Source organism: Hypanus sabinus, chromosome 23 (genome assembly GCF_030144855.1).
Source record: "Hypanus sabinus isolate sHypSab1 chromosome 23, sHypSab1.hap1, whole genome shotgun sequence".
NCBI classification, from domain to species: Eukaryota; Metazoa; Chordata; class Chondrichthyes; order Myliobatiformes; family Dasyatidae; genus Hypanus; species Hypanus sabinus.
In genome coordinates this window covers 14,788,771-14,814,290 of record NC_082728.1, presented here as the reverse complement: position 1 = coordinate 14,814,290, position 25,520 = coordinate 14,788,771, and the positions used below count along the sequence as shown (strand labels likewise).

General features: G+C 39.1%; 1 protein-coding gene across 1 annotated transcript in view; it reads left to right on the top strand.

The window, feature by feature from the left end:
• Positions 1-2,295: 2,295 nt before the first annotated feature.
• LOC132380342 (dynein axonemal heavy chain 17-like) overlaps positions 2,296-25,520 on the top strand; it is a 247,591-nt gene continuing 224,366 nt past the window's right edge. The window contains 5 exon segments of the mRNA XM_059949089.1: positions 2,296-2,668; positions 6,497-6,686; positions 9,626-9,818; positions 13,411-13,510; positions 24,532-24,617. Of these exon segments, the coding sequence (XP_059805072.1) occupies positions 2,296-2,668; positions 6,497-6,686; positions 9,626-9,818; positions 13,411-13,510; positions 24,532-24,617 (942 nt within the window).

Genomic DNA, 25,520 nt, shown 5'->3' with positions numbered 1-25,520 from the left:
GTAACAAATTACACAAATTCTCCAACCTTTGCCTAAAGAAATTTCTCCGCATCTGTTTTAAATGGACACCTTTCCATTCTGAAGGTGTGCCCTCTTGTCCCAGAATCCCTCACTATAGGAAACATCCTTTTCACATCTACTCTGTCTTGGCCTTTCAACATTGAAAAGGTTTCAATGAGATCCCCTCCCTCATCCTTCTGAATTCCAGCAAGTACGAGCCCTTCAAACATTACTCATATGATAGCCCTTTCATTCCCAGAATGATCCATGTGAACCTCCTCTGAACCCTCTCCAATGCCAGCACATCTTTTAGATAAGGAGTCCAAAACTGTTCACAATACTCAATGTGAGGCCTCACCAGTGCCTTATAAAATTTCAGCATCACATCCCTGCTTGTATATTCTGGACCTCTTGAAGTGAATGCTAACATTGCATTTGCCTTCACCACTGACTCAACCTCCAAGTTAAGCTTTAGGGTGTTCTGCACAGGATCTCCCAAGTCCTTTTGCATCTCAGATTTTTTGGATTATCACCCTGTTTTGAAAAGAGTCCGTACATTTGTTCTACCCAAGTACATGACAATGCATTTTCCAACATTATATTTCATGGAAAGCGAAAAGGGTGCAGAAGCAGCAAACGTAACTGATCCTGGAGGAGTTCCAATCCAAGGAAGCCGATATGTTGCGGACAGAAATCGCTATCGTCACTGCAACCCCCGCCACCGAGGTCCACCATGTAATTAGCAACAGAACCTTGAAGGTGGAGAGAAAGGAGATGGAGCAGAGTCAGCAACAGACGGGGGAAACCAAGATGATCAAAATCAGCAGCATCGCCCTCCTTACAGAAGACAGCGTTACCCACCTTACTTTGTTCGTCGTCGGTATGGTCGCCGTCCACAATGTAGCAACCAGCCTCGGAGAAATTACTGAGGGTGGTGAAATAAATGAAAACCAGGCTGCTGGGGAAGAAGGTAAACCGAACAGAGGACAAAATCAACTCCATTCAAACAGAACAGCTTTTGCGCAAGGTGAATCTTGAACCAATTTTCTCCTTTTATTGAGAATCATACACTTAATCCTTTGCGTGAAAGTTTCTTTTGCACGTACATATTTTGAATCCTCAGCCAATGTGTCTTGTTTTTCACAAATAAGTTGTGAAACAGCGTCAAAACAGAGGCAAATTCTGGCAGCAAACTGTAAGGTTTCTTTATTGTTGTATTTTCACACGTGCTGAATGTGCATCTGAAGGAATTCTCCCTCTTGAGCCAGACAGATAGCACTGCAGGAAATCCTTAATATCAGCAAAACTGTACTTTAACAGCAGTTTAAGAACAATGGACCAAACAACTGGATTTTTGATAAACTGCAGCACCAAATGCTGAAAGATTACTGGTAAAGTACTGATCTTTCTGTGAGTCATTGGATTGCCCCCACTTTTAAATAACGAGTAGAGAGAGCAGATCACCAACCACTTCTTTTGTTGGTAATAAGTCATCTTTGAAGCAGACCATGGAAACTCCTTATACTCAGAGGTCAACTGTTCATGACTTTTATATGGAAATCTGTATTTAAAACAGGCAAGTTTATTGACAGATGTTACTCAGGGCAGAGAAGACCCCTCCAAAAGACTTGAGTAATAATAATAATAATAATAATTATTATTATTACATTGCTTTGTTATAATTTCATATTATTAAGTTACTAATTGAACAGTGGGTGGGTATTTGTATATTAAGGGTACTCATACAGTATTTGTTTAGCATAAAAAAGTTGATACACTTTTTAAAGAGGAGGAGTGTACCATATAGCCTACTGTATAATATGGAACTATTTTATGTCGTAGTAACATGCTATTGAGCATGCGTTATTGAGGCACATATTGATCTGCATATGTGTGTTGAGTTTGGTTTCAATTAGTAAAGAACCCTGTTAACGTAGCTCCTGTCTCTGGCATTTTTATTAGTGATATTGTTGTGTAAACGGCCACATACACAACAATGGGTAAATTATGTTTGATGTAAAATGATATGTACCAATGCTGCTAAAATTATGAAGAAACTAAGCAAAAGAACAAATTTTATATAAATTCAATTATAAACATAAGAACTTAGAATGGGGAAAATGTTGACTTATTAATGTAATTTAAAGATGTGATCTCAAAAAAGTATGATAGAAATGCATACCAAAATTTTATATGTATTATAGATTGATTTATTTTATATTCTACCCATCTAGGAAAATAAAGATACTTGATTTCAAGAACTTTCGGTACAGTAAAACTGGTTGAAGGGGAACAATGGAACAAGAGGAAGAAACATCTCACAGACAAGAGGATGACCCACGGATAGCCTTTTTGCAGAGCTTAACTTTATTGTTTTTTGCTATAAAAGAAGATAAATGGGAAAAATTTTCTGGGTCAGAAGAAAACAGGAAAATAATGACGGACTTCTTTAATACAGAAGACTTAATGATTCTAGTAATCTATATCAATGCTACAGGGCAATTAACTGCAAGTTTAGGATTTCCTGCTTCAATAAAAACTAAGGGAATTTACTTTGTGAAAAAGAAGATGCTCCGTATCACTAATGATAATTTTAAAGAGGAATTAATGATTGGTGATATCAGTAATTCACCGGTTGAACAATTATTAACAGTGATTGAAGAGGTAAGTGTGAGGATAAAATATAGTTTGTGATATATGTGAAGTTGAAAATGAGAAAGGCCTTTTAGATGCGTATTTTAATCTACAGACATCTTGACTCTTTCAGCTTGGGATGCATCAAAAAGGAATGTTAATATCTTAAACACAAAAGATTCTGCAGCTGCTGGAATCCAGAGCCATGCACACAAAATGCTGAAGTTTAACTCAACATGTTAGGTAGCATCTATGGAAATGAATTATCAGTTGATGATTCAGGCCAAGGCCCTTCTTCAGGACTGGAAAGGAAAGGGGAAGATGCCAGAATAAAAAAGTGGGCAGAAGGGAAGGAGGACTAGTTAGAAGGTGATAAGTGAAGCCAGGTGGATTGGAAAAGTAAAGGGCTGATGAAGAAGGTAACCTCCAACCTGATGGCATGAACATCAATTTCTCTTGGTAATTTTTTTCCCTCCCCTTCTTTCTTCTTTCTATTCCCCTCTTTGGCCTCTTACCTTTTCTACTCATCTGCCTATCACCTCCCCATATTACCTCTTCTTCCTTTTCTCCTATGATCTACTCTTTTCTCCTATCAGATTCTTCTTCTCCAGCCCTTTACCTTTCCTACCCGTCTGGCTTCACCTAGACCTTCAAGCCAGACCTCCTTCCTCTCCTCTCACTCTTTTTTATTCTGGTGACTTCTCCCTTCCTTTCTATTCTTGAAGAAAGGTCTTTGCCTGAGATATTGATTATTTAATCATTTTCATAGATGCTGCTTGACCTGCTGAATTCCTTTAGCATTTTGTGTATGTTAATATCTTGTTCAAGAAACTACTTGTTATATTTATTGATCTTTGATAAATGTTTTAAATATACGATGGTATTTAAATGTTATTTATATTTTTTGCTGACTAGCAGACTAGTTCATAATCCTACTATCTAAAGACCCTAGTCCAGGGGTCGGCAACCCTTACCACTGAAAGAGCCATATGGACCCGCTTCCCACATAAAAGAAAACACTGGGAGCTACAAAACCCATTTGACATTTAAAATGAAACAACACTGCATACAACGTTTTTTTTTGCCTTTATGCTATGTATAAACAAACTATAATGTGTTGCATTTATGAAATCGATAAACTCCTGTAGAGCAAACGAAATTACATTTCTGCATGCAACAAAAACGTTTTGAACTCCGAAAAAAAGACGTTGGGTTGAAGGTTACTACATCGTTAGCCTACCTTGGATCGAAAAAGTAAAAGAAATCGCGCACAGGCGGGTGTCAGGCATTGGCGGTGATGACGTATATTAATAGCGATAAAAACACGTTGTAGCAGTGTGCTACACGCAGCGCTAAAATAATGACACGGAGTGGTTAAACTGCAGTCAAAGGTATCTTTATTCGAACTACACAGCCTTGCTTTTAAGCCTCTCTCAACCTGCCCCCCCATGGGCGCGGATGCTTCAAAAGACACGTATTCACAATCCCCCGTAGGCTATCACCCTTAGCCGGAACGCTGGCAAATTGGGAGCCGGTTTGGATGTGCCAGGAAATGGGTCGCCACAACGTTTTATTTAGATTGTACAAGATCACCATAATCTTCAAATTTAGAATTACATTTCAAAAACTAACAAACTAACATAAAATACATTTTAATTAAATACTCATCATTTATTTTCCAAAGCCATAGGGAGCCGCAGCACAGAGATGAAAGAGTCGCATGCGGCTCCGGAGCCGCGGGTTGCCGACTCCTGCCCTAGTCCCATAAAATATGCAAGGCCACACCTGTGTAATAGAGCATGGATAAAGGCCTTTCGGCCCAAGCCCATGCCAACCATGGTATCCACCCAGCAATTCCCAATTTCTTGCGATAGACAAACATCCCTTTAAGTTCTGCCTGTCATGTACCTATTTGGGTGCTTCTTAAATAATACTATTGTACTTGCATCAACCACTTCCTCAGGCAGACTGCTCACCTTTCACTGTGTGGAAAAAGTTGACCCTCTCATCTCTTTTAAACCTTTATCCTCTCAACCTAAATCTATGCCCTCTAGCTTAGGGCTCCTTTACCCTGGGAGAAAAAGTCTGTTACTGTCCTCTTTATCTATTGTCTCTCATAATTTTAAACACTTCTGTAAGGTCACCCCCTCATTCTGCATTTCAAGAAATAAAGAACTAGCTGGTTGACCTCTCCCTATGGCTCAGACCCACTAGTCCTGTCAATATCCTTGTAAATTCATTTTTATACTCTTTCCAATTTAGCCATGTCTTTACTGTAATAGGGTTACCAACTGTATGCAGCACTCCAAATGTGATCTCACCAATAACTGCAATATAATATCCCAACTCCTGTACTCAATGGTGTAACTAATGAAGACCAGTATGCAAAATGCCCTTTTCACTATCCTGTCTACCTGTAATGCTACTTTCAACAACCATGCCCTTATACTTTGAGATCTCTCTGTTCCATTCTGCCCATACTGCTCCACAGATCATAGTCCTGTTCTGGTTGGACTTGCCAAAATGCATAATCTTATTTCTTTCATTGGAATGCATAACTTTCATTACACTTATTTGTAATGAAATCCATTTGTCAATCCTCAGCCCACTTCTATAATTAAGGTCCTTTGCGATCTGGGATAACCTTCCTTACTATTAACAAAACCTAATGTTGTGATATCTGCAGGTTTGTTGATCATTCCTAGTATATTCACATCCAAATCATTCATATAAGTAACAAATAACAAGGGTTCCAGCACTGATCCTTGTGGCATACCACGAGTCACTGGCTTCCATGCTGAGAAACAACATTATACTTGTGGTTCTTACCTCCAAGAAAATTTTGAATCCTCCCAGCTAATTCTCCCTGGATTCCGTGGGACCTAACCTTATAGACCAGCTTCTGAGCAGCTTGTTGAAGGTCCTGCTATAATTCAAATAGACATCATCCACTACAGTACCTTCATCTATTCTGGTTACTTCTTCAAAAGAATCTGAAAGATTTGACAAGCATGTCAAGTTACTGGAGGGAATAGGAGGTGAAAGTGAAGCAAGCACTGAATGGAGTATGACCCATTCTACCATAAATTCTGTGTCTGTAATTTTTACTGATTTTGTGTCTAATAGAGTATGAAATAAAGGACTGCAGTTTATGATGAGAATAGCAGTGTGGCTATCATCTCTGACTGTTAGAAGAAAGAAAACCTGACCTCAGAATTATGCTTTCATTCATAAAGTTGGCCTGAATGATCTCCTGCTCCACCTTAGGATGTGCTGCTGGAGCTTTCTGTATTTAAAACAGAAATCAGTGAATTGACGAACATTCAACTATTAATAAATTATCTGACAGTAAAAATTGGGGAAATATTTTCAATTATTGAACATGATGATCGACTTCTTAAACAATGAACAAAGCCATAAATATTGCTTAAAGGCTTCTCTGGCCTCAACATTAAATTTGAGGACTCTAGTTCCATGAAAAATGGTTTGGAATTAATTAAATCTAATCATTGTTTTATGTTAAAAATATGTTTTTAATATTTCAGAATTTCTATATTTTTACTTCATTAACTAGAAGTATTTAAACAGTGTTAAAGACTATTTTGCCTGTTGATATAATTTTAATTGGATGCCAAACATCCCTTATTGTCTGTGCCTGTCAGCAAATGATATTAAACTTGAGGTAATGACATGTCGCCATTATCCATATGTGCAAATTTCTAGCAGGTCAGTGCTGTGCAACGTCTATCTGCAAAATGTAGGAATTTGTGAAGTATTGGTGTAGTTTACAAGTGTTTATTGGGCTTTCATGTTTAATGTAATGATATTCAAAATTCCTAATTATTCTTTCCTTTTTAGATAGTGTGTCCACTTTTCACTAACACTGATAATATGACGAAATGGCCTCAAGTTGTATCAGAGGATGTAGTGAAGCATGCGCAACAACTTAAAAATGATGTGTTTGTCGTTGGTGGACAACTGAAGGGGAAAGCACTCCTTGCTTTTCCAAAAAGTGCAGACATTTTGGAAAATTCAGATGATGATTCAGATGGGTATCAGTGCAATTTCCACTTTATTTACTCCTAATTGTAAAAGTTTTTTTAAACCACTTTGGTCTAATTAGACCATACTTTACTTTCCAGTTAGAGAATTCAGATGTCCTAGTATGAACAGTCTTCCTATGTTGCTATGATGCTAAAAGATACATGACACCAAGAAAGTGACATGTTTTGATTATGTTTTTCAACTTGATATCTTTAGCCCAGTGTATTGTAACTTCCCCATTAAGGTCCTACATACATTAAGGCACATGAATCACATAGCGTTTATGAAATACACATTTGATAAACAATATGTACCTCTAAGCACAAATCAACAAACAAAAGAATTGTAAGATAAGCTCCTCCTATTCTATTTTGTAAGAGATTTTTGGTGTTTCTTACGGTTGTTGATGTGAGTCTTCTGTTGTTAGATCATTATCTCCTTTTGCGTTCATATTTTTCCTTAATGTTAGATGCAACCAAGAAACTTGCATCTAATCATAAACCAAGAGAAAATCTGCAGATAACACACACAAAATGCTGGAGCAGCTCAGCAAGCCAGGCAGAATCTATGGAAAAGTGTACAGTTGATATTTCGGGCCAAGACCCTTCATTAAGATCTGCCGCAACTGCTCTCAGGTTGAGGCTTTTCATTCTAGAATGAAGGAGATGTCCTCTTTCTTCAAACAAAGGGGCTTTCCTTCTCCACCGTCAATGCTGTCCTCAACTGTATTACTTCCATTTCACGCTTGTCTGCCTTTACCTTATCCTCCTGTCACCCCACCAAGGATAGGGTTCCTCTTGTCCTCACCTCCCACCTCACCAGCCTCTGCATCCAGCAGATAATTCTTCATAACTTCCACCTTCTCCAATGGGATCCCCCAGCCAAGCACATCTTCTTACCTCCCCCCCCCCCACTTTCTACTTTCTGCAGAGATTGCTCTATACGCAACTTCCTTATCCATTAGCCCCTCCCCACTGATCTCCCTCCTGGCACTTATCCTTGCAAGCGGAACAAGTGATACACCTGCCCCTACACCTCTTCCCTCTCTACCATTCATGGCCCCGAACAGTCCTTCCAGATGAGGTGACACTTCACCTGTGAGTGAATCTTTCTTTTTCAATTTTTTATTGAGTTTCATATATAAAAAAAAATAACATAACATAATATTGAATAGGTTGTAAATACACTAAGCTTGAAGATAAATTAGTAATAAGATATCAATATCTTATTAAAATATCAGTAAAAAAACATCATACAATAATCGGGTAAATCTATATTGATTATACATGAAAAAGGATAATCACTAAAAGAAAGAAAAGAAAAAAAAATACAAGTAAAAATATATATTGGGAAAAAAAAATAAACCTCGACTAATATGGGCAATAATAATAGTTTATATGTACATGATAGTGTCAAGAACTCCGGAACTCCATACCAGAACAAGGATAAAAAGAGAAAAGGTCCGGAAGAGGTCAAATTAACTCATATGAAAATGTCGAATAAACGGTCCCCAAGTTTCTTCAAATTTAATTGATGGATCAAAAATAGTACTTCTAATTTTTTCTAAGCTCAAACAAGAAATAGTTTGAGAGAACCACTGAAACGTGGTAGGAGGGTTTACTTCTTTCCAATTTTGTAATATAGACCATCTTGCCATTAGGGTTGCAAAGGCGATCATTCGTCTAATTGAAGGGGAAAGTCGAGTACCATCCTCATTTGGTATACCAAAAATTGCAGTGATAAAATGGGGTTGTAAATCAATATTCCAAACTGAGGAAATGAAACCTGTGAGTGAATCTGTTGGTGTCATCTACTATATCCGGTGCTCTTGGTGTGGCCTCCTGTATATCGGCAAGACCTGACATAGATTGTAAAACCACTTCACAGAGCAACTGCACTCTGCCAGAAAAAGTGGGCTCTCCCAATGGCCACCCATTTTAATTCCACTTCCCATTCCCATTCCAGCATGTCAGTTCATGGTCTCCTGTTCTGTTGTGATGACGCCACACTCAGTTTGGAGGAGCAACATCTATTATTCTGTCTGGGTAGTCTCCAACCTGTCGGACATTGATTTCTCAAACTTCCAGTAATGCCTTCTTCCCACCCTCCTCCAACATTACTCATTCCAATTTCCCGCTCTCACCTTATCTCCTTATCCCGTCACCTCCTTCTGGAGCTCCTCCCCCTTTTAGTTCTTCAATGGCCTTTCGTCCTCTCCTATCAGCTTCCTGCTTCTGCCCTTTATTCCTTTCATCATTCAACTTCATCCCTCCCCACACCTCCCAGTTTCACCTATCACCTTGCGTTTCTTCCTCTCCTCCCTTCACCTTCTTACTCTGCCTCCTCATCTTTTTTTCTCCAGTCCTGATGAAGGATCATGGCCTGAAACATTGCCTGTACTCTTTTCCATAGATGCTGCTTGGCCCGCTGACCCCTCCACCAATTTGTGTGCGTAACTTGATTTGGTGGTACTTGCCAACTGCCAGACAAGTGTGAAATTATATTAAAAGTCACAATTATCTCTAAGTAATTGACACTTGATGACTTTTTTGTCATTACAATATTTCTTAAAATGTAAGGTCAGCCTAATGCTTGATATAATGGTGGAAGTAAAGTTTGCAGTTAGTTGATTATGCCACACTCCTTCCACAAGAGTGTTAATGATCATTTTATTTCATTTCTTTTTGAAATTCAATTCCATTAAATTCAATGAAATCAGATTATGGAAACAAACTCAAATACATTGATAGAATGGTAAAAACATCAGAACAATTGTTGGCCTATTGTGGCTTCATTACGTTGCAAATAAGTTGGGTGTAAGTAAATAGCAACCCTTGTACTTCATATAAAATTGGAGATTTACTGTATATTACAAGGTCATGCAGATGTTTATTGAAATTGCCTAGTTGCAATTGATCTATTTCTTCCTGGTGTTTCTAAATTCAAGCTCACCTGTTCAAGTGGATAGTGCCGTTTTACATGCTATTGAATCAGTAGTCATTGATTGGATGCATCAAGTGAAAGATGTTTTAACCAAGGATTCAGCACAATCTTTGTTGAATGGCTTAAACCCTCTACCTCGAGAAGAGATTGATTTCTGGGACTTGCGGCTAAAGGATCTAAATTGCCTCAATGAACAGGTGCTCATTATTGTTATGTATTTGAAATAAGGTATTTAGGTTATACAGAAAACTCAAGTTTTATAGGACACAAATTTACAGAACATGGTGAAATCCAGGATGCTGCACATGATTAAAAGTATTTACACAATCAATCACCATTTGTTATCTTGCCAGAAACATTTAATAATTTGACCAAGTAAAGGGTTCAGCATTGTTGAACTTCAAATTTCAGTCAGTAATAAGAAATACATAAATACAACAATGTATTTATTTTACTCTATAATTTAGCAAAATACTCCAATATGTTCTGCAAAAGTGTTATTAAACAAATTGTGGATAGATTAGAGCACCTTCTGGTGCTACCTAAGACATGTCCAATTAGCAGCAGAAGGTGTATTCTACAACTGGATAGATTAGAGCAGTTGATCAAAAGCTAGGTCTAAGAGCTAAAATTTAAGGAGTTTCTCAAAGGAGGAAAGAGTGGGAGAAAAGTTTAAGGAGGGCATTCCAGGTTTGTGCATCTTGCTAGCTAAGGCCAAGATTATAAAGGATGAAATTTTGGAATGACAGAAAGGCAAGAAATGCAGGTGTTTAAATAGTTAGCAGGTCAGACAGCAAATGTGGAAAGAGAAGCAATATTTCACATTTCAGGTCAAACACCCTACATTAGAACTGGGAAAGAAATAAAACAGGCCAAATTTAAATTGCAGAGAAGGTGTGGGAAGATTATAAAGCTTTTAAGAGATCACGGAGACAGGAATGAGAGGAGCCTATATTATTATTCATTTGATTATTGTTGGTCTTCTAGTTCAATACCATATTACCACAAGTGGTAAACCATTTAATACTGAGATTGAAAGAAATTTCTTCTCCTAGAAGTGTGATAAATTCACGGGAGTCTGTACTGTTGAAAGCAATTGAAGCTAAACCATTAAATATATTCAAGAAGTAGTCATTGTTTGTTGGGCTAGAAGGATCAAGGAATATGGGGAGAAAGTTAAAATATTGCTATTATTGTCTTAAATGTGGTGCAGGTTTTAGGAGCTGAAAGGGCTTCTCCTGCTTCTATTTTCTATATTTTTACTCTTTTGCATCTCAAAAGTTCATCTATTGCTTTCTTAAGTACGTGCTGCACCATAACACAATGAGTATTTTGTAAGTAAGGGATAGCTTTGACTGGGAACCATCTTAGGTCAGCAGGCACAGGGCGAGGATTGATTATTCAAGTCATTCAAGAGATGTGTATTTTGCATCCTGAAATAACATTGAGCTTCCCATCTTCCATCAGTTGCCCTTGAGAGATGATGGCAAACATTTTTCTTGAATTGTTGCAGTCCTTGAGGTGTAGAGATATCCTCAATGTTGTAAAGGAGAGAGAGTTTTAGGATTGTGGCTCATTGACAGTGTTGGAATGGCAATATCTTTCTCAGTTAGGATGGTGTGTGTTTGGAGGGCAACTTCCAAGTGCTGGTCCTCCATGCTTTTGCTGCCTTTGTCTTTCTAGCTGGCAGAGGTCATGGGTATGGAAAGTGCTGTCCAAGGAGCTGCAACAGAACATCCTACAGATGGTTAAAATTTCATTGGTATTGAGTGAGTGGAAGAGTATGCATGGGGTGCCTATCACCTGGGCTATTGTACCTTGTATGGTGTTGAGTTTCTTGAGTGCTTTAAAGCTGTACTCATCCTGGCAACTGCTCCATTCTGAATTACTGTGGTCCCATTTCCCATAATCCCAACTGCCTCATGATTTTTCCATGTTCCCTTTCAAATAGCCAGGACACCAGTTTCTGTCTTCCGTTCCAACTTGCTACGTACTGGTTCCTGCACTACTTTGTAACTCACTGAAGCTCCTGTTCCTGTGCTCCCTTCCCACCCATTGGGGCCCCAGTTCTTGTGTTCTATTCACCAGGGCTCTGATTCTTGCAGTCTCTTTATTTAAGTTTATCATTCTACTGTATAACGTATTAGAGAACATCCAATGGTCCAGAAATTCTGTTCGTCTGATACTGTTCTGAGCATTGCAGTTTAACTAAATCTTACTGTAAAATCCATTCAAAATACAGAATCACAGAAAATGGTCAGCCTGGATAGTGATATACAAATTTAAAACTGAAAATTAGTAGGCAGTCCAGCAACTTCTCAATTCTCGCTCAGTTTAACTGCCTACATGGAGACCTGAAAGGAGTTAGAGACAAGGGTGACCACAAGTTATGAATTAGCATTTGTGAAGTTCAAATTCCAAGGAAATTTATTATCAAAGGTCATATATGTCACCACATACAAACCTGAGATTAATTTTATTGTGGGCACACTCAAAAAAATCCATAATAGAATAATAACCATGATAGAATCAATAAAAGACCACACCAATTTGTGTGTTCAACCAGTCTGAAAAAAGAAGGAAATAATAATAATGAATAAATAAACAATAACGATCGAAGACGTGGGTAATCTTTGTAAGTGAGTTCATAGGTTGTGGGAACATTTCAATGATGAAGTGAAGTTGAGTGGTTATCCCCTTTGGTTCAAGAGTCTGATGGCTGAGTGGTGATAACTATTCCTGAACCTGTGGTGTGAGTCTTGAGGCTCCAGTACCTTCTTCATGATGGCAGCAGTTAGAAGAGAGCATGTCTTTGGTGGTGGAAGTCTTTGATGATGGATGTTGCTTTCCTGCAATAAAGCTTTGGATGCGTTCAGTGGTGGGGAGGGCTTTATCTGTGATATACTGAGGATATCCACTAACTTTTGTAGGATTTTCCATTTGAGGGCATTAGTATTTCCATACCAGGCTGTGATGCAGCCGGTCAATATACAGTACTCTTCACTACACATCTATAGAAGTTTGTCAGAGTTTTAGATGTCATGTTGAATCTTCAAGAACTCCTGAAGAAGTAGAGGCACTGCCGTGTCTTCTTGCACTTATGCGCTGGGCCCAGGTCCACCTTTGATCCTCCGATGAGGACTGGCTCATGGACCTCAGGTTTCTTCCTCCTGAAGTCAATAATCAGCTCCTAGGTGTTGCTGACATTGAGTAAGAGCTTATTGTTATGGAACCACTCAACCAGATTTTCAATCTCCCTCCTACATGGCGATTCATCACCATCTTTGATTAGGACTACAACAGTGGTGTCATCAGCAAACTTAAATATGACATTGGAGCTGTGTTTAGCCACACAGTCATATGTGTAAAGTGAGTAGAGCAGGGGGCTAAGCACATGGAGACCATGGAAGAGATGCTGCTGGCAATCAACTGACTGGAGACTGTGAGGAAATCAAGGTTCCAATTCCACAAGGAGGTATTGAGGCTAAGGTCTTGAAGTTTATTGATAAGTGAGATGAGCAGGGCAAGAGTAATGGACAAAAGTATCAGGGATGATAGAAAATGCAGAGAATATAAGGGTAAAATTAAGGTGTCTTGATAATAAATCCAAGAATGGCCCAGGACTTAGGCAAATCTGTGATTTTTTTGAAGACAAATGTTCAATGATTTATTAATAACTTGAATATTGTCATATCTGGATCCTAAAAGAAATTGTGTATTGCACGTAGTATCTGAAATATAAATGATATTCCAAAGCATTGAGCCTTTATCTGTATTACTGTATTTCAGTTATGGACATCAAAGGTAACCAAAATTTCTGAAGTTCTGGAAAAGTCAAGGAGCAGTTACTGGCCAGCCCTAAAAAACCTTTATGATGACATCAAAGAAGGTACTTGTAATGTATAACTGTTTTGTGTCAGGTCTAATAGCAGAAGAACTAAAATCTTTTGATAATACAATGGTGTCTTTATAATGTATTACATTTGTAAGATTTTATGTGCTTCTGAGGCTAAAAGTCTGCCTACTGTGCAATCTAATTTCTAGGGAAAATGAAATGTTCAAATTAAAGTTAGGGACTTGTTACTTGAATACATAGATTTTTGTTCCTAAGTTCTATCTGAATCAATGCATACTGTGGATGTGTTCACTGCTATCTAATGTTGGATTCTGATGATCTTGATCCAAGGTTCCTTCAGAAGTCAAGAAAGGCATAAAACTTGTTTCTTAAGTGCTAAACAAAGAGAATTGAAAACAGAGTTGCAAAAAGCCTAGCATCTAAGACCAAAGAAAAAACTACAGTTAGTGGGACAATATGTTCAGCTCTTTTTATACCACAGATAAGAACATTCCATTCAAATTTGTAGATACGAATTAACCTATCAGACAGCGCTTCCTTGTTCAAATAGTTTGATACCAAGAGAAGCTTTCAGAATCATGCAAGGAACTGTAACCACTAGGGGACATACTGAACAATTGCATATCCATACTTCAGCCTTTAGGAAATGTACTAATTAGTTACATGTATATAGATAGTTATATAAAATACAAGCAGGCAACATGCAGGTCGATGATATTCCACAGACCACTCCCACTCCGACATGTCTGTCCATGGCCTCCTCTACCATCAAAATGAGGCCACACGCAGGTCGATGGAGCAATACCTTATCTCCCGGCTAGGTAGCCTCCTCCCTGCCGGCATGAACATCCAACCCACAGACCTCCATTGATACCCCTGACTACCCCCATCCCTATCTATTATTTTAGTCTGGTTCTCTTTCTCTCTCCTTTTTCTCCCCTCACTATAATCTCCCCCCAGCCCTACCTTTCTTTCTCTTTTATTTCCCATAATTCTCCACCTTCCCCCAGCCCATTTCCCTCCAGCCTATCACTTCCTAGCTCTCTACTTTATCCCTCCTCCCACTTCTTATCTCTCTCGACCATCCCATGTTACTTCACTCCTAATGAAGGGTTTCGGCCCGAAACGTCGTCACTACCTCCTCCCATAGATGCTGTCTGGCCTGCTGAGTTCTGTCAGCATTTTGTGTTTTTAAGAAAATAACAATTGTTTAATTGTTAAATAGTAAAGAAAATAACAGGGAATCGTTTATAGGCTTCCAAATAGTAGCCAAGATGTGGGGTTAAGTTTGCAAAGGGAGCTAGAAAAGGCATGTAATAAGGGTAATGACACAATTATAACTGGGGATTTCAATATGCAAGGGGATTGGGAAAATGAGGTTGGTGTTGGATCGCATGAGAGGGAATTTTTTGAATGCCTACGAGATGGCTTGTTAGAGCAGCTTGTGCTTGAGCCGACTGGCTTTCTTAGATTGGGTGTTGTGTAATAATCCAGATCTTATTAGAAAGCTTAATGTAAAGGTACACTTAGGAGATAGTGATCATAATACAATTGAATTCATACTGCAATTTGAGAGGGAGGAGCACAAGTCAGATGTATCAGTATCACAACAGAATAAAGGGAATTACAGAGGCATGAGAGAGGAGCTTGTCCAGGTGGATTGCATGAGAATACTGGCGGGGATGACAGCAGAACAGGCGTGGCTGAAATTTCTGGGAGTAGTTCATAAGGTGCAGGATAGATATGTTCCACAGAAAAAGTTCACAAATGGCAGGGGTAGACAACCATGACTGGCAAAGGAAGTTTAGAACTGCATAAAAGCCAAATATGTAAAGGGCATATAAGGTAGCAAAAGTGAGTGGGAAATTGGATGATTGGGAAGCTTTTAAAATTCAACAAAAGGCAACTAAAAAAGCTATAAGAAGAGAAAAGATGAAATATGAAGGCAGATTAACCAATAGTATAAAGGTTTTTCAATAATATAAAGAGTAGAAGGGAGGTGAGAGTTGATAATTGAACAACTGGAAAATGATGCTGGTGAGGTAGTAATGGAGGACAAAGAAATGGCAAATGAACTTAATGGAATCTTTGCATCAGTCTACACTGTGGAAGACATTAGCAGTGTGCCAGAGGTTCGTGAGTGTCAGGGAGCAGGAGTGAGCGCCATTGCTATAACAAAGGAAAAAGTGCTAGACAAACTCAAAGGTCTTAAGGTGGATAAGTTACCTGGGCCAGATGGACTACATCCCAGAGCCCTGAGAAAGGCTGCTGCAGAGATAACAGATATATTAGTCATGATCTTTCAAGAATCACTTGATTTTCTATTTAAAAAAAGGGTAAAGACCCAACAGAGTGTTCCTCGTATAGGCCGATTTCTTTGCTCAATGTTGATGTAAAGATCTTAGCTAAAGTTTTGGCTTATAGGTTAGAAACCGTTATTCCCTCTATTATCTCTGATGACCAATCAGGTTTTATTGAAAACCGTCTCCCTTTTTTTAACATTCGGCGTTTATTTAATATTTTATATTCACCTCCAACTGGGATTCCTGAATGTGTTATTTCCCTCGATGCGGAGAAAGCATTTGATCATATAGAGTGGAACTACCTTTTTGCAGTCTTGGAAAAATTTGACCTCGGTCAAAGTTTCATCTCTTGGGTCAAATTGTTGTATCTGTGTCCTACTGCTTCTGTTTTAACTAAATTTCAGAAATCCCAGGTATTTAATCTCAAACGTGGCACCCGTCAGGGATGCCCTTTAAGTCCCTTTCTCTTTGATTTGGCTATAGAACCTTTGGCGATAGCATTTCCAAATTGTCCTGAATTGACCGGGATTTGGAGAGGGGGTGTTGAGCATAAAGTTTCTCTTTATGCTGATGACTTATTACTCTTTCTCTCAAATCCATCTAATTCCTTACCTCCAATGTTTTCACTTCTTGACCAGTTTAGCCAGATCTCTGGCTATAAACTTAATTTACATAAGAGTGAACTTTTCCCAATTAATAAAGAAGCACAAGAATTAACATTTCGTGATCTCCCTTTTTAAAGTAGTCCATAATCAATTTACTAGTCTTGGAATTACAGTCACAAGGAAGTTTAAAGATCTCTTTCATGAAAACTTTGCCAATCTTTCATATACTAGAAAACAGAGTCTGGTACAATGGTCACCTCTATCTATGTCTTTGGTAGGTCGTATTAATGTTGTTAAAATGTATGTTCTCCCCAAATTTTTATACTTATTTCAATCTATCCCAATTTTTATTCCTAAATCTTTTTTTGATTCCTTAGACTCTATTATTTTGTCATATCTGTGGAAGAATAAGTGCTCTAGAATTAATAAAATCCATCTCCAAAAACCTAAAAAAGACGGTGGCATGGCTTTACCTAACTTTCGTTTATATTATTGGGCAGCTGATATACGTTGTGCTACCTTTTGGTCTTTCTTCCATGGCCAACCCGAGTGCCCTAATTGGGTGGCAATGGAGTTGAGCTCCACTAAAGAATTATCTATCTCTGCACTTCTTGGCTCTGCACTCCCTAGTAGTCTGTTCAGATTAATAGCTAATCCTCTTGTTAGACACACTTTGCGTATATGGGCTCAATTTAGGAAATGCTATGGTTTCCATGGTTTTTCCGTTTCCAGCCCTGTCGTACATAATCACCTTTTTTTACCTACTATGTACGATTCAGCATTCCATGTTTGGTATAGGAAGGGCAGCAGCTCTCTGTTAAGTTCATTCTGCCCAATGCTCATTTTTTTAGATATCTCCAAATCCGACACTTTATTGCTCCTTTAATTCCTAACTTCCCTGAAATGCCTGCGAAAAATGCTATGGACTTATTTCTTTCCATTAATCCACTAGGTAAAGGTTTAATATCAATTATTCAAGATAAATTAGCAGCCTTACGATGGGCCCCTGTGGATAAAATTAAAATGGCATGGGAGCAGGATTTAAATACCTCCTTATCTGATGAGAGTTGGGACTCGATTCTCAAATCGGTTAACTCAACCTCTCTTTGTGCTCGCCATTGCTTTTTACGGTTTAAGATTGTTCATAGAGCCCATATGTCTAAATCTAAACTATCTCGATTCTACCCTAACATTAGTCCGCTTTGTGATAAATGCAAGAGGGGCGAAGCCTCTCTCATTCATATGTACTGGTTCTGTCCTAGCTTGGAGAAATTTTGGAAAGATGTCTTCACTACATTATCGTATATTCTGAATCAGCACCTAGAACCAAACCCCTTAATTGCTTTGTTCGGTTTCTGGGGCGAGACAGATTTACGTCTGAGTCTGACCAAATGCCGAATATTATCCTTTGCCTCTCTCCTGGCTAGACGTTTGATCCTCCTCAGATGGAGAGATGTTGCCCCGCCCACTCATGCTCAATGGCTTAACAACATCATGGCCTGCTTGGACCTCGAAAAAATTCATTATTCAGTTCTTAATTCGGATTTAAAGTTCCATAAGGTCTGGGGACCTTTTATCGAGTACTTTCATAACCTTCCTCTTAACTAGGGTTTTTTTTTCCGTCCTTTGCTTTCAGCTCCCTTTTTTTTCTGGTAGTAGGCATTATTATCCTCTGTTGGTAAGTGTATTCACAGTCTGGGAGTTTGATTGTCCTGATTTATATTCTCTATATTGTGTTGTGGTTGGTCTGGAGTTTTTTTTTGTGTTGTGGGGCTTGGGGAGGATACTAAGTTTACTTGTCTTCAATTTAGGTGCTTTTTTTAAAAAATTCCCTTTCTTTGTATCATATTGTCATTGTATGCTTAATTTTGCACTGTATTAATGTTCCTCATTGTGATTTGGGGTTGTTTAATTTGTAAAATGTATAAAAAAAACTAATAAAAAAAAGAATCACTTGATTTTGGCATGGTCCTGGAACATATTTATGAATGTTAACTGAATGGATAGTAGAGAAAGATAAAAACTAAACAGGCCCATTATAATTAAACAGTCAGATGTGTACAGGCTGGAACTCAACTCTTCCAAAAGTCATATTCACTGATTCTCAGTAGACCTCCACACCTTGCTCCATCTAATCACGTTCCCCCACCAGGTTAAATCCTATGACTGGGTTTCTCCAGCGTCTTCTGTCTTCATCGCCCACCGAACAAAGACCTCAGTTCATACTGGTGTCAGTCACACAAAAAACACCTGCTCCCCATATTGGATGACTCACATTCAATAGCGCCTGTTAACTCTAACCATAACCCAAAAGCTCCAGCACATCCTCTCTCTTAATATCAAAATGCTCAAGCCTTTCAGCCCGTGCAAGTCATCCCTACAATCGCCAAGACCCTTCTCTGTAGTGAATACTGAAGCAAAGTATTCATTAAGTACCTCTGCTATCTCCTCCAGTTCCATACACACTTTCCCACTGTCACACTTGATAGGTCCTATTCTCTCTCATTTTATCCTCTTGCTCTTCACATACTTGTAGAATACCTTGGGGTTCTCCTTAATTCTGTCTGCCAAGTACTTCTCATTCTCATATTCTTCAAAGTATTCATAGGATTATGTTATCAGTAGGCACACATACATGAGTTTGAATACTCTGTTTATGATCACCCTTATACAAGTTTAAAAAAAAGCAAAATATGATAGAGCATATCAGGATATATGTTTTAAGCATTTTGGTACTCATTGCAGATAGGGAAATCTGACAATATATATCAACAAAATATAACACCGTGGCTGGCTCTGAGACTCAACAGGGAAGGGTAAATTCAGGCAACATGATAGTGATCGAAGAGTCGATAGTCGATAGGGGAATAGACAGGAGATTCTGTGGCTGTGATAGAAATGCCAGGGTTGTGTGTTGCCTTCTAAGTACTTGGGTTCAAGATGTCACAGAGCAGCTGCAGATGATTCTCAAGAGGGAGGGTAAGCAGCCAGACGTCATGGTGTACATTGCATCAATTACATAGGTAGAAAGTGGGAAGAGGTCCTGGGCAGTGAGCATAGGGAATTAGGGAACAGGCTGAGGAGCAGCACCTCCAAGGTAGTAATCTCTGGATTACTCCCTGTGCCACATGCTAGTCAAGGCAAAAACAGGGTACATATGAGTGTGTGGCTGAGGAACTGGTACAGGAGACAGGGTTTCAGGTTCTTGGATAATTGGAAACTTTTTTTAGGGGGGACCTGTATAAAAGGGACAGATTGTGCCTAAACTGGAGGGAAACCCCCAACTGAGAGGCTTACTAGTGCGACTCAAGAGGGTTAAACGAGTTTTGCAGGGGATGTGATCCAGACCAGCAGGTCAGAAGGTGGAGGAATAGACAACAAGGTAGATGTCAGTTCCAGTAAAAAGCAGGCAGGAGCACAGTATTAGATACAATGGGATGGATAGTTTGAAGTGTCTGTGTTGTAATGCTATGAGTATATGCGTAAAGGTGATGAACTTAGAGCATGGATCGGTACATAGAACTATGATGTTGTGGCCATTGCTGAGACTTGATTGAGAGACTGTCAGGAATGGGTGCTTAACGTCCCGGGGTTTCAGTATTTTAGAAAAAAAGTTAAAGAGATGAGGGATTTGCACTACTATCAGGAACAATATCACAGCTGCGCTCGGGTAATAATGGAGGGTTTGTCCACTGAGTCTGTATGGAAAGAGCACAAAAACAGGAGAGCAATCACTGATAGGATGGGGCTATAGACCCCTCTCCAGTAGCCACCAGGACATCGAGGAACAGATACGCAGGCAGATTAAGGAAAGGTGTAAAAACAGTACAGTTAATGTCATGGGAGACTTCAGCTTCCTTAATATAAACTAGAACCTTCTGAGTACAAGAAGTTTAGATAGGGTAAAGTTTGTTAGGTGCATCCAGGAGGGTTTCTTAAATCAATAAGTAGATGGCTCAACAAGAGGAGAGGCTGTTCTTGATCTGGTGTTTGATAGTGAGCCTGGCCAGGTAACTGACTTTTCAGTGGTGAACTATTAGATAACATTGACCACAACTCCTTAAGTTTTAAGATAACTATGTATAAGGATAAGTATGGATCTTGCAAGAGAATATTAAAGGGGAGCAGAGCAAATTATGAAAGCATTAAACAGAAGCTAGCTTTGAGCAAGTCCATATCTGACGTGCGGAGGATATTCAAAGACCAGCTGGACAGATTACAGGGCAGGTACAGGGGTGCAAAGTAAGAGACCCTTGGAGGTCGATAGAGGTGATGAATTCAGTCAAGAAGAAAAAGAAAAAGTATGTAAAGCTTAGGAAGATAGAATCAAACAGGGCCCTTGAGGATTATAAGGAAGCCAGAAGGTTACTCAGAAGGGAATTTGGAAAGCCAGGAGGGGCCATTTAAAGTCCTTGGCAAGTGGGATTAAACAGAATCCCAAGGCATTCTATACAAAGATCAAGAACAAGAGGATAACTAGGGAGAGTGTAGGCCCACTCAAGTATAAAGAGGGGAAACATTTGCTTGGATGCAGATGATGTAGGTAACGTCCTTAATCAGTACTTACATCAGTATTTGCCAGTAGAGGAGAAGACGACCAATGTTGACTGTATTGACATGCTACGGCATTTTGAGGTAATAGAGGAGGTAATGTTGTGTCTCTTAAAGAGCCTTAAGGTGGATAAGTCCCCAGGGCCTGATGGGATCTATCCCAGGTTATTGAGAGAGGCAAGAGAAGAGAATGCTGTCCCTTGACCAATACCTTTGTGTCCTCTCTAGCCCCAGGCAAAGTCCTGGAAGACTGACGAGTAGCTAATATTGTTCCATTATTCAAGAAGGGAATGGAGGATAATTCTGGAAAAAATAGACCGAAGAGTCCCACATCAGTAGTAGGGACTTTATTGGAGTGAATTCTTATGGATAGGATTTATGGACATTTGGAAAACCACAGCCTAATTAGGGAGAACCAGCATGGTTTTGTGTGGAACAAACCATGTCTTACTAGCTTGATTGAGTTTTCTGATGAGGTGATGAGGATGATTGATGAAGGTTGAGCTGTGGATATTGTTTACATGGAGTTTAGTAAGGCATTTGAAAAGGTCTCTCATGGGAGGCACATCAGAAGATTGAGATGCATGGGATCCATAATGAATCCAGAACTGGCTTGCCCATAGAAGATAGAGGGTAGTGGTCAAAGGGACTTACTCTAGCTGGAGGTTTGTCATTAATAGTGTTCCACAGGGATCTGTACTGTACCTGTTTGTGATGTATATAAATGATCTGGATGAAAATGTAGATGAGTTGGATAGTAAGTTTTCAGATGATACGAAGATTAGTGGTATTGTGGATAGCGTAAAAGACTGGCAAAGTATACAACAGGATATGGCTCAGTTGCAGATATGGGTGGAGAAATGGCAAATGGAGTTTAACCCAACCAAGTGTGAAGTGTTGTTCCTTGGTAGGTCAAATGTGAAGAGACAGTACATTGTTAAGGGAAAGATCCTTAACAGTGTTGATGAGAAGAGGGATCTTGAGGTCCAAGTTCATAGCTCCCTGAAAGTGACCACACAGGTTGTTATTTTAGGGTGGTTAAGAAAGTATATGGCATGCTTGCCTTTATTAGTTGAGGCATTGAGTTCAAAGGTTAGGAAGTTACGTTATAGCTTTATAAAATTCTAGTAGGCTGCATCTGAAATATTGCATACAGTTCTGGTTGTGCTATTATAGGAACGATGTTGAAGGTACAGAAGAGGTTTACCAGGATGTTGCCTGGACTAGATGGCCTGTTCTATAACAGGAGGTTGGACAAACTTGAGTTGTTTTTTTTTGGAGCGGCAGAGGTTGAGGGGAGATCAGATAGAGATTTATAAGATTATGAGTGGTACAGATACAATAGATTTTTATATATTGTATAAATATATTTTTCCAAGGATTGAAATGTTTAATACCAGAGGGAATGCATTTAAGGTGAGGGGGGTAATTTTAGAGGAGATACGAGGGGCAATTTTTTTACACAGAGTGGTGGATGCGCGGAATGTTCTGCCTGGGGTGGTGGTAGAAGCAGAAATATTAGAAACTTTTAAGAGACATTAAGATAGACACATGAAGGTGAGGTATCTGGCGATTGTGTAAGTAGAAGACAGGATTGTGGTGTGGGCCAATGTGTCTGTTCCTGTGCTGTATGTTCTATGTTGAGATTGACTGGACATGGCATCAAAGGTTATGGGGAGAAGGCCGGGAACTGGAATTGAGGAGAAAGAAAAAGGATCAGCCATGATTGAATGGTGGAGCAGACTCGATGGGCCATGTGATCTTATGTTGTATGCTGTATGTGACAACAACTGATATTTGAATAAACTTAAAAATATCTAATAGCTGTCAGTGCTGATTGACGTCTTCTGGCTGGTTAGTGACTTGCTCGCTGTAGCCCAGCAGTGTGGGCTCTTGGTCAGAGGCTACAAGCACATTCACCACATTGCGTATTGTTCTTGTTGGACACTAGCTTAGCTCACTTGCACTGGCAGGTGTGTATCCACTTGCTGTCTACTTTTACTGCTGTGTTGGTGAATAATAAACACTGTCTGCTATGTTGTGTAAATCCGCCTCTCTGAGGCAGTAGCATAGGATGCCCTGCTACCACCTTGAATGGAATTAATTTGGTCTTGTTTGGGGTCACTCTAAAGCCACATGAGACTACAGGAAGAGCTGTAGGCCACGGTAACCTTCCTGATGATTCCATTCATTGGTTTGACTTGTCCTGATGACTCTGAGTGGTGTGGGCAATGAAAAGACCATTCCTGACAATTTCTGACAAACACTCCCAGTGAAATGTTCCTTTGTCAGAGTCAATGTTTTATAACATTCCCCATCTATGAATAGATACAATATATAAAGTATAAGCAGGCAATTAATTGTTAAACTACAAAGAAAGTAACAATTAAGCGGTCTAATCCAACACTAATGTTACACAGTACATATCTGCATTTTCATTGGAATAGGAATGTCATGCACTATTCACTCAGGCAGAAGCAGGCTTCTGGCACACCTATGAAGGCTGTTTTGTGCAACTTACAGAGGACCTCTCTGAACAGCTCCCAGCTGCCAAATTGGCATTGGGACTTGACAACAGTAATTTAAATTAGCTATCTATCTCCCCACTGATCACGCCTTTTCCCATAAGTGAGTGTAATAGTGCATAATATAGTGAATGAAAAGAAATCTCATTGTGAATGAAATATTGTTCCAAAAAAAACACAACTTTTCTCCATCAGGACCAACCTTCTCCAATGTTGTTGTTGTTCTTCCTTTTTGTGCATCAGGCAGCAATTGTTTTTGCTGTTTCCTTAGCATTTGTCTGTTTTTTTTACAAGGGCAAATTGTTAGCGCGAAGCTCAACCCAGCAAGCATGGAAAGCATGTAAGGAGCCGACTGGATTCAAACCCAGGACTACTAGCTTTGAAGTCCGATGTTGATACCACTACACCACTGACTGGCTACCTTCTCTAATAGCACATATGAAATAGGTGCATGGATTGTCTGTAGAGCTCTCAAGCTTGCATCAACACTTCTTCTCTGCTTCCATCCTTCATGCCTAAGACCCTTAATTAACCTTCACCCTCTTAATCATCAATCTCCCAAATCACCTCTCAAAACATTTGATATCCATTAAAACATTACCATTTCCTAAATAATAACACTCACTTCCCATTTTAACTAATTCCCATCCAAAAAGTTATTGTAATCTATGGTCCTCTTCCATTTTACTGAGTTGAGTATTGCAGTTCCTTGACTGAATTGTCAGTTCCTCTCACTAATGATCAAAGAAATCCCCACTTACTACTGATCCTAAGTAGTAGATCCTTCCCATATTCCACCATGTAATGGACAATGGCCTTGCTCCATCCTTGCAGGGCTTTCTTGTTAGTGAACTTCTGGCTCCAGCTTCAGTCTTCTCAATTTTTTTTCATGAGCCCTGCATTGGTCTTGTGAGTGACTGAATTATCTGGCTACTTTGCCTTGAATGAAAGCACTTGTGTATCTGCTACACTCTCAGTGCTATGTGACCATTTGATGAAATTTGAGTTTACAATTGATAACTGCTTACCTTTCATTTCTGTGACTTGTGTATTGTCTTTGTCAAACATAGGCTTAGAAGAGGCTAATGATATTGTTTTGCATCTGATACCTTTGAAGTCTTTCGTAGATGACGTAATGCAAACAGATTATGAAGAGGTAAGAAAACTGAGAACTAGCAATGTTCTGATCTGAAATGTGCTATGTGGTCATATTTAGAAGATAAGTAAGAAAAGTGACTTGTACTCTTTGAGACATTGCACACATCAAATGAGCTAACTTGTAGTTTTGGTTGCCTGGTCAACAGAGGCAAGATTTAGCACTAGTGTTGCAAGAGAGGAGACAGATGAGAATTCAGATGCCAACTCAGTTAACTTTATACTCTGAGTTCTATACTCCCCTTGTTACTCCCTCTGAGTAAACTTCTTAATTTAATTTCATGGTCATCCCTTGAAATTTGCCACCTTTCATGGCCTTGCTAACCTCATTGTCACAGTCACAAAGAAGCCACCATTGGTGACTTATTTATTTCTCTCGTGCTTGACTCCCCTTTCCCTGTTCATATTTCCTTCAGTGTCCTCCCTTAGAAAATAAATTACAGTTTGCTAATATTTGCACTTCAAAATCCCCAGCTTTTACATCTTTCACTCATTTCCCATAGCAATTCTATAACTACCAATTTGTTTTCAAAACTTTGCCTCTATCTTTAAGGCTCTGCACTCCATTATAATGGCTAACCTCTTTCAACTTGGCTGCTTTCACTGCATAGCTCCCTTAAATTCAGAGATCACACACTTGAACAGATATATAATGGACAATTAATTTGTGCCTAGTGTAGTGACACTACATAAAATAATAACAGGCTCTTTTCTTATCTGTTAAAACTACTTGGTATTCAAAGATCAAGGATCATTCAGTAATGCAAAGGTAACTTATGGTCACCCCACCTCTTCATGCGCTGCATATGTGAGGAACTCAAGTTCTGTTTTGCTACCAAAATAATGAACTTTCTCTGCTGCTTCCTTTCCTTCCCCTAAAGCATCAGCTAAGTTTCTAATTTTA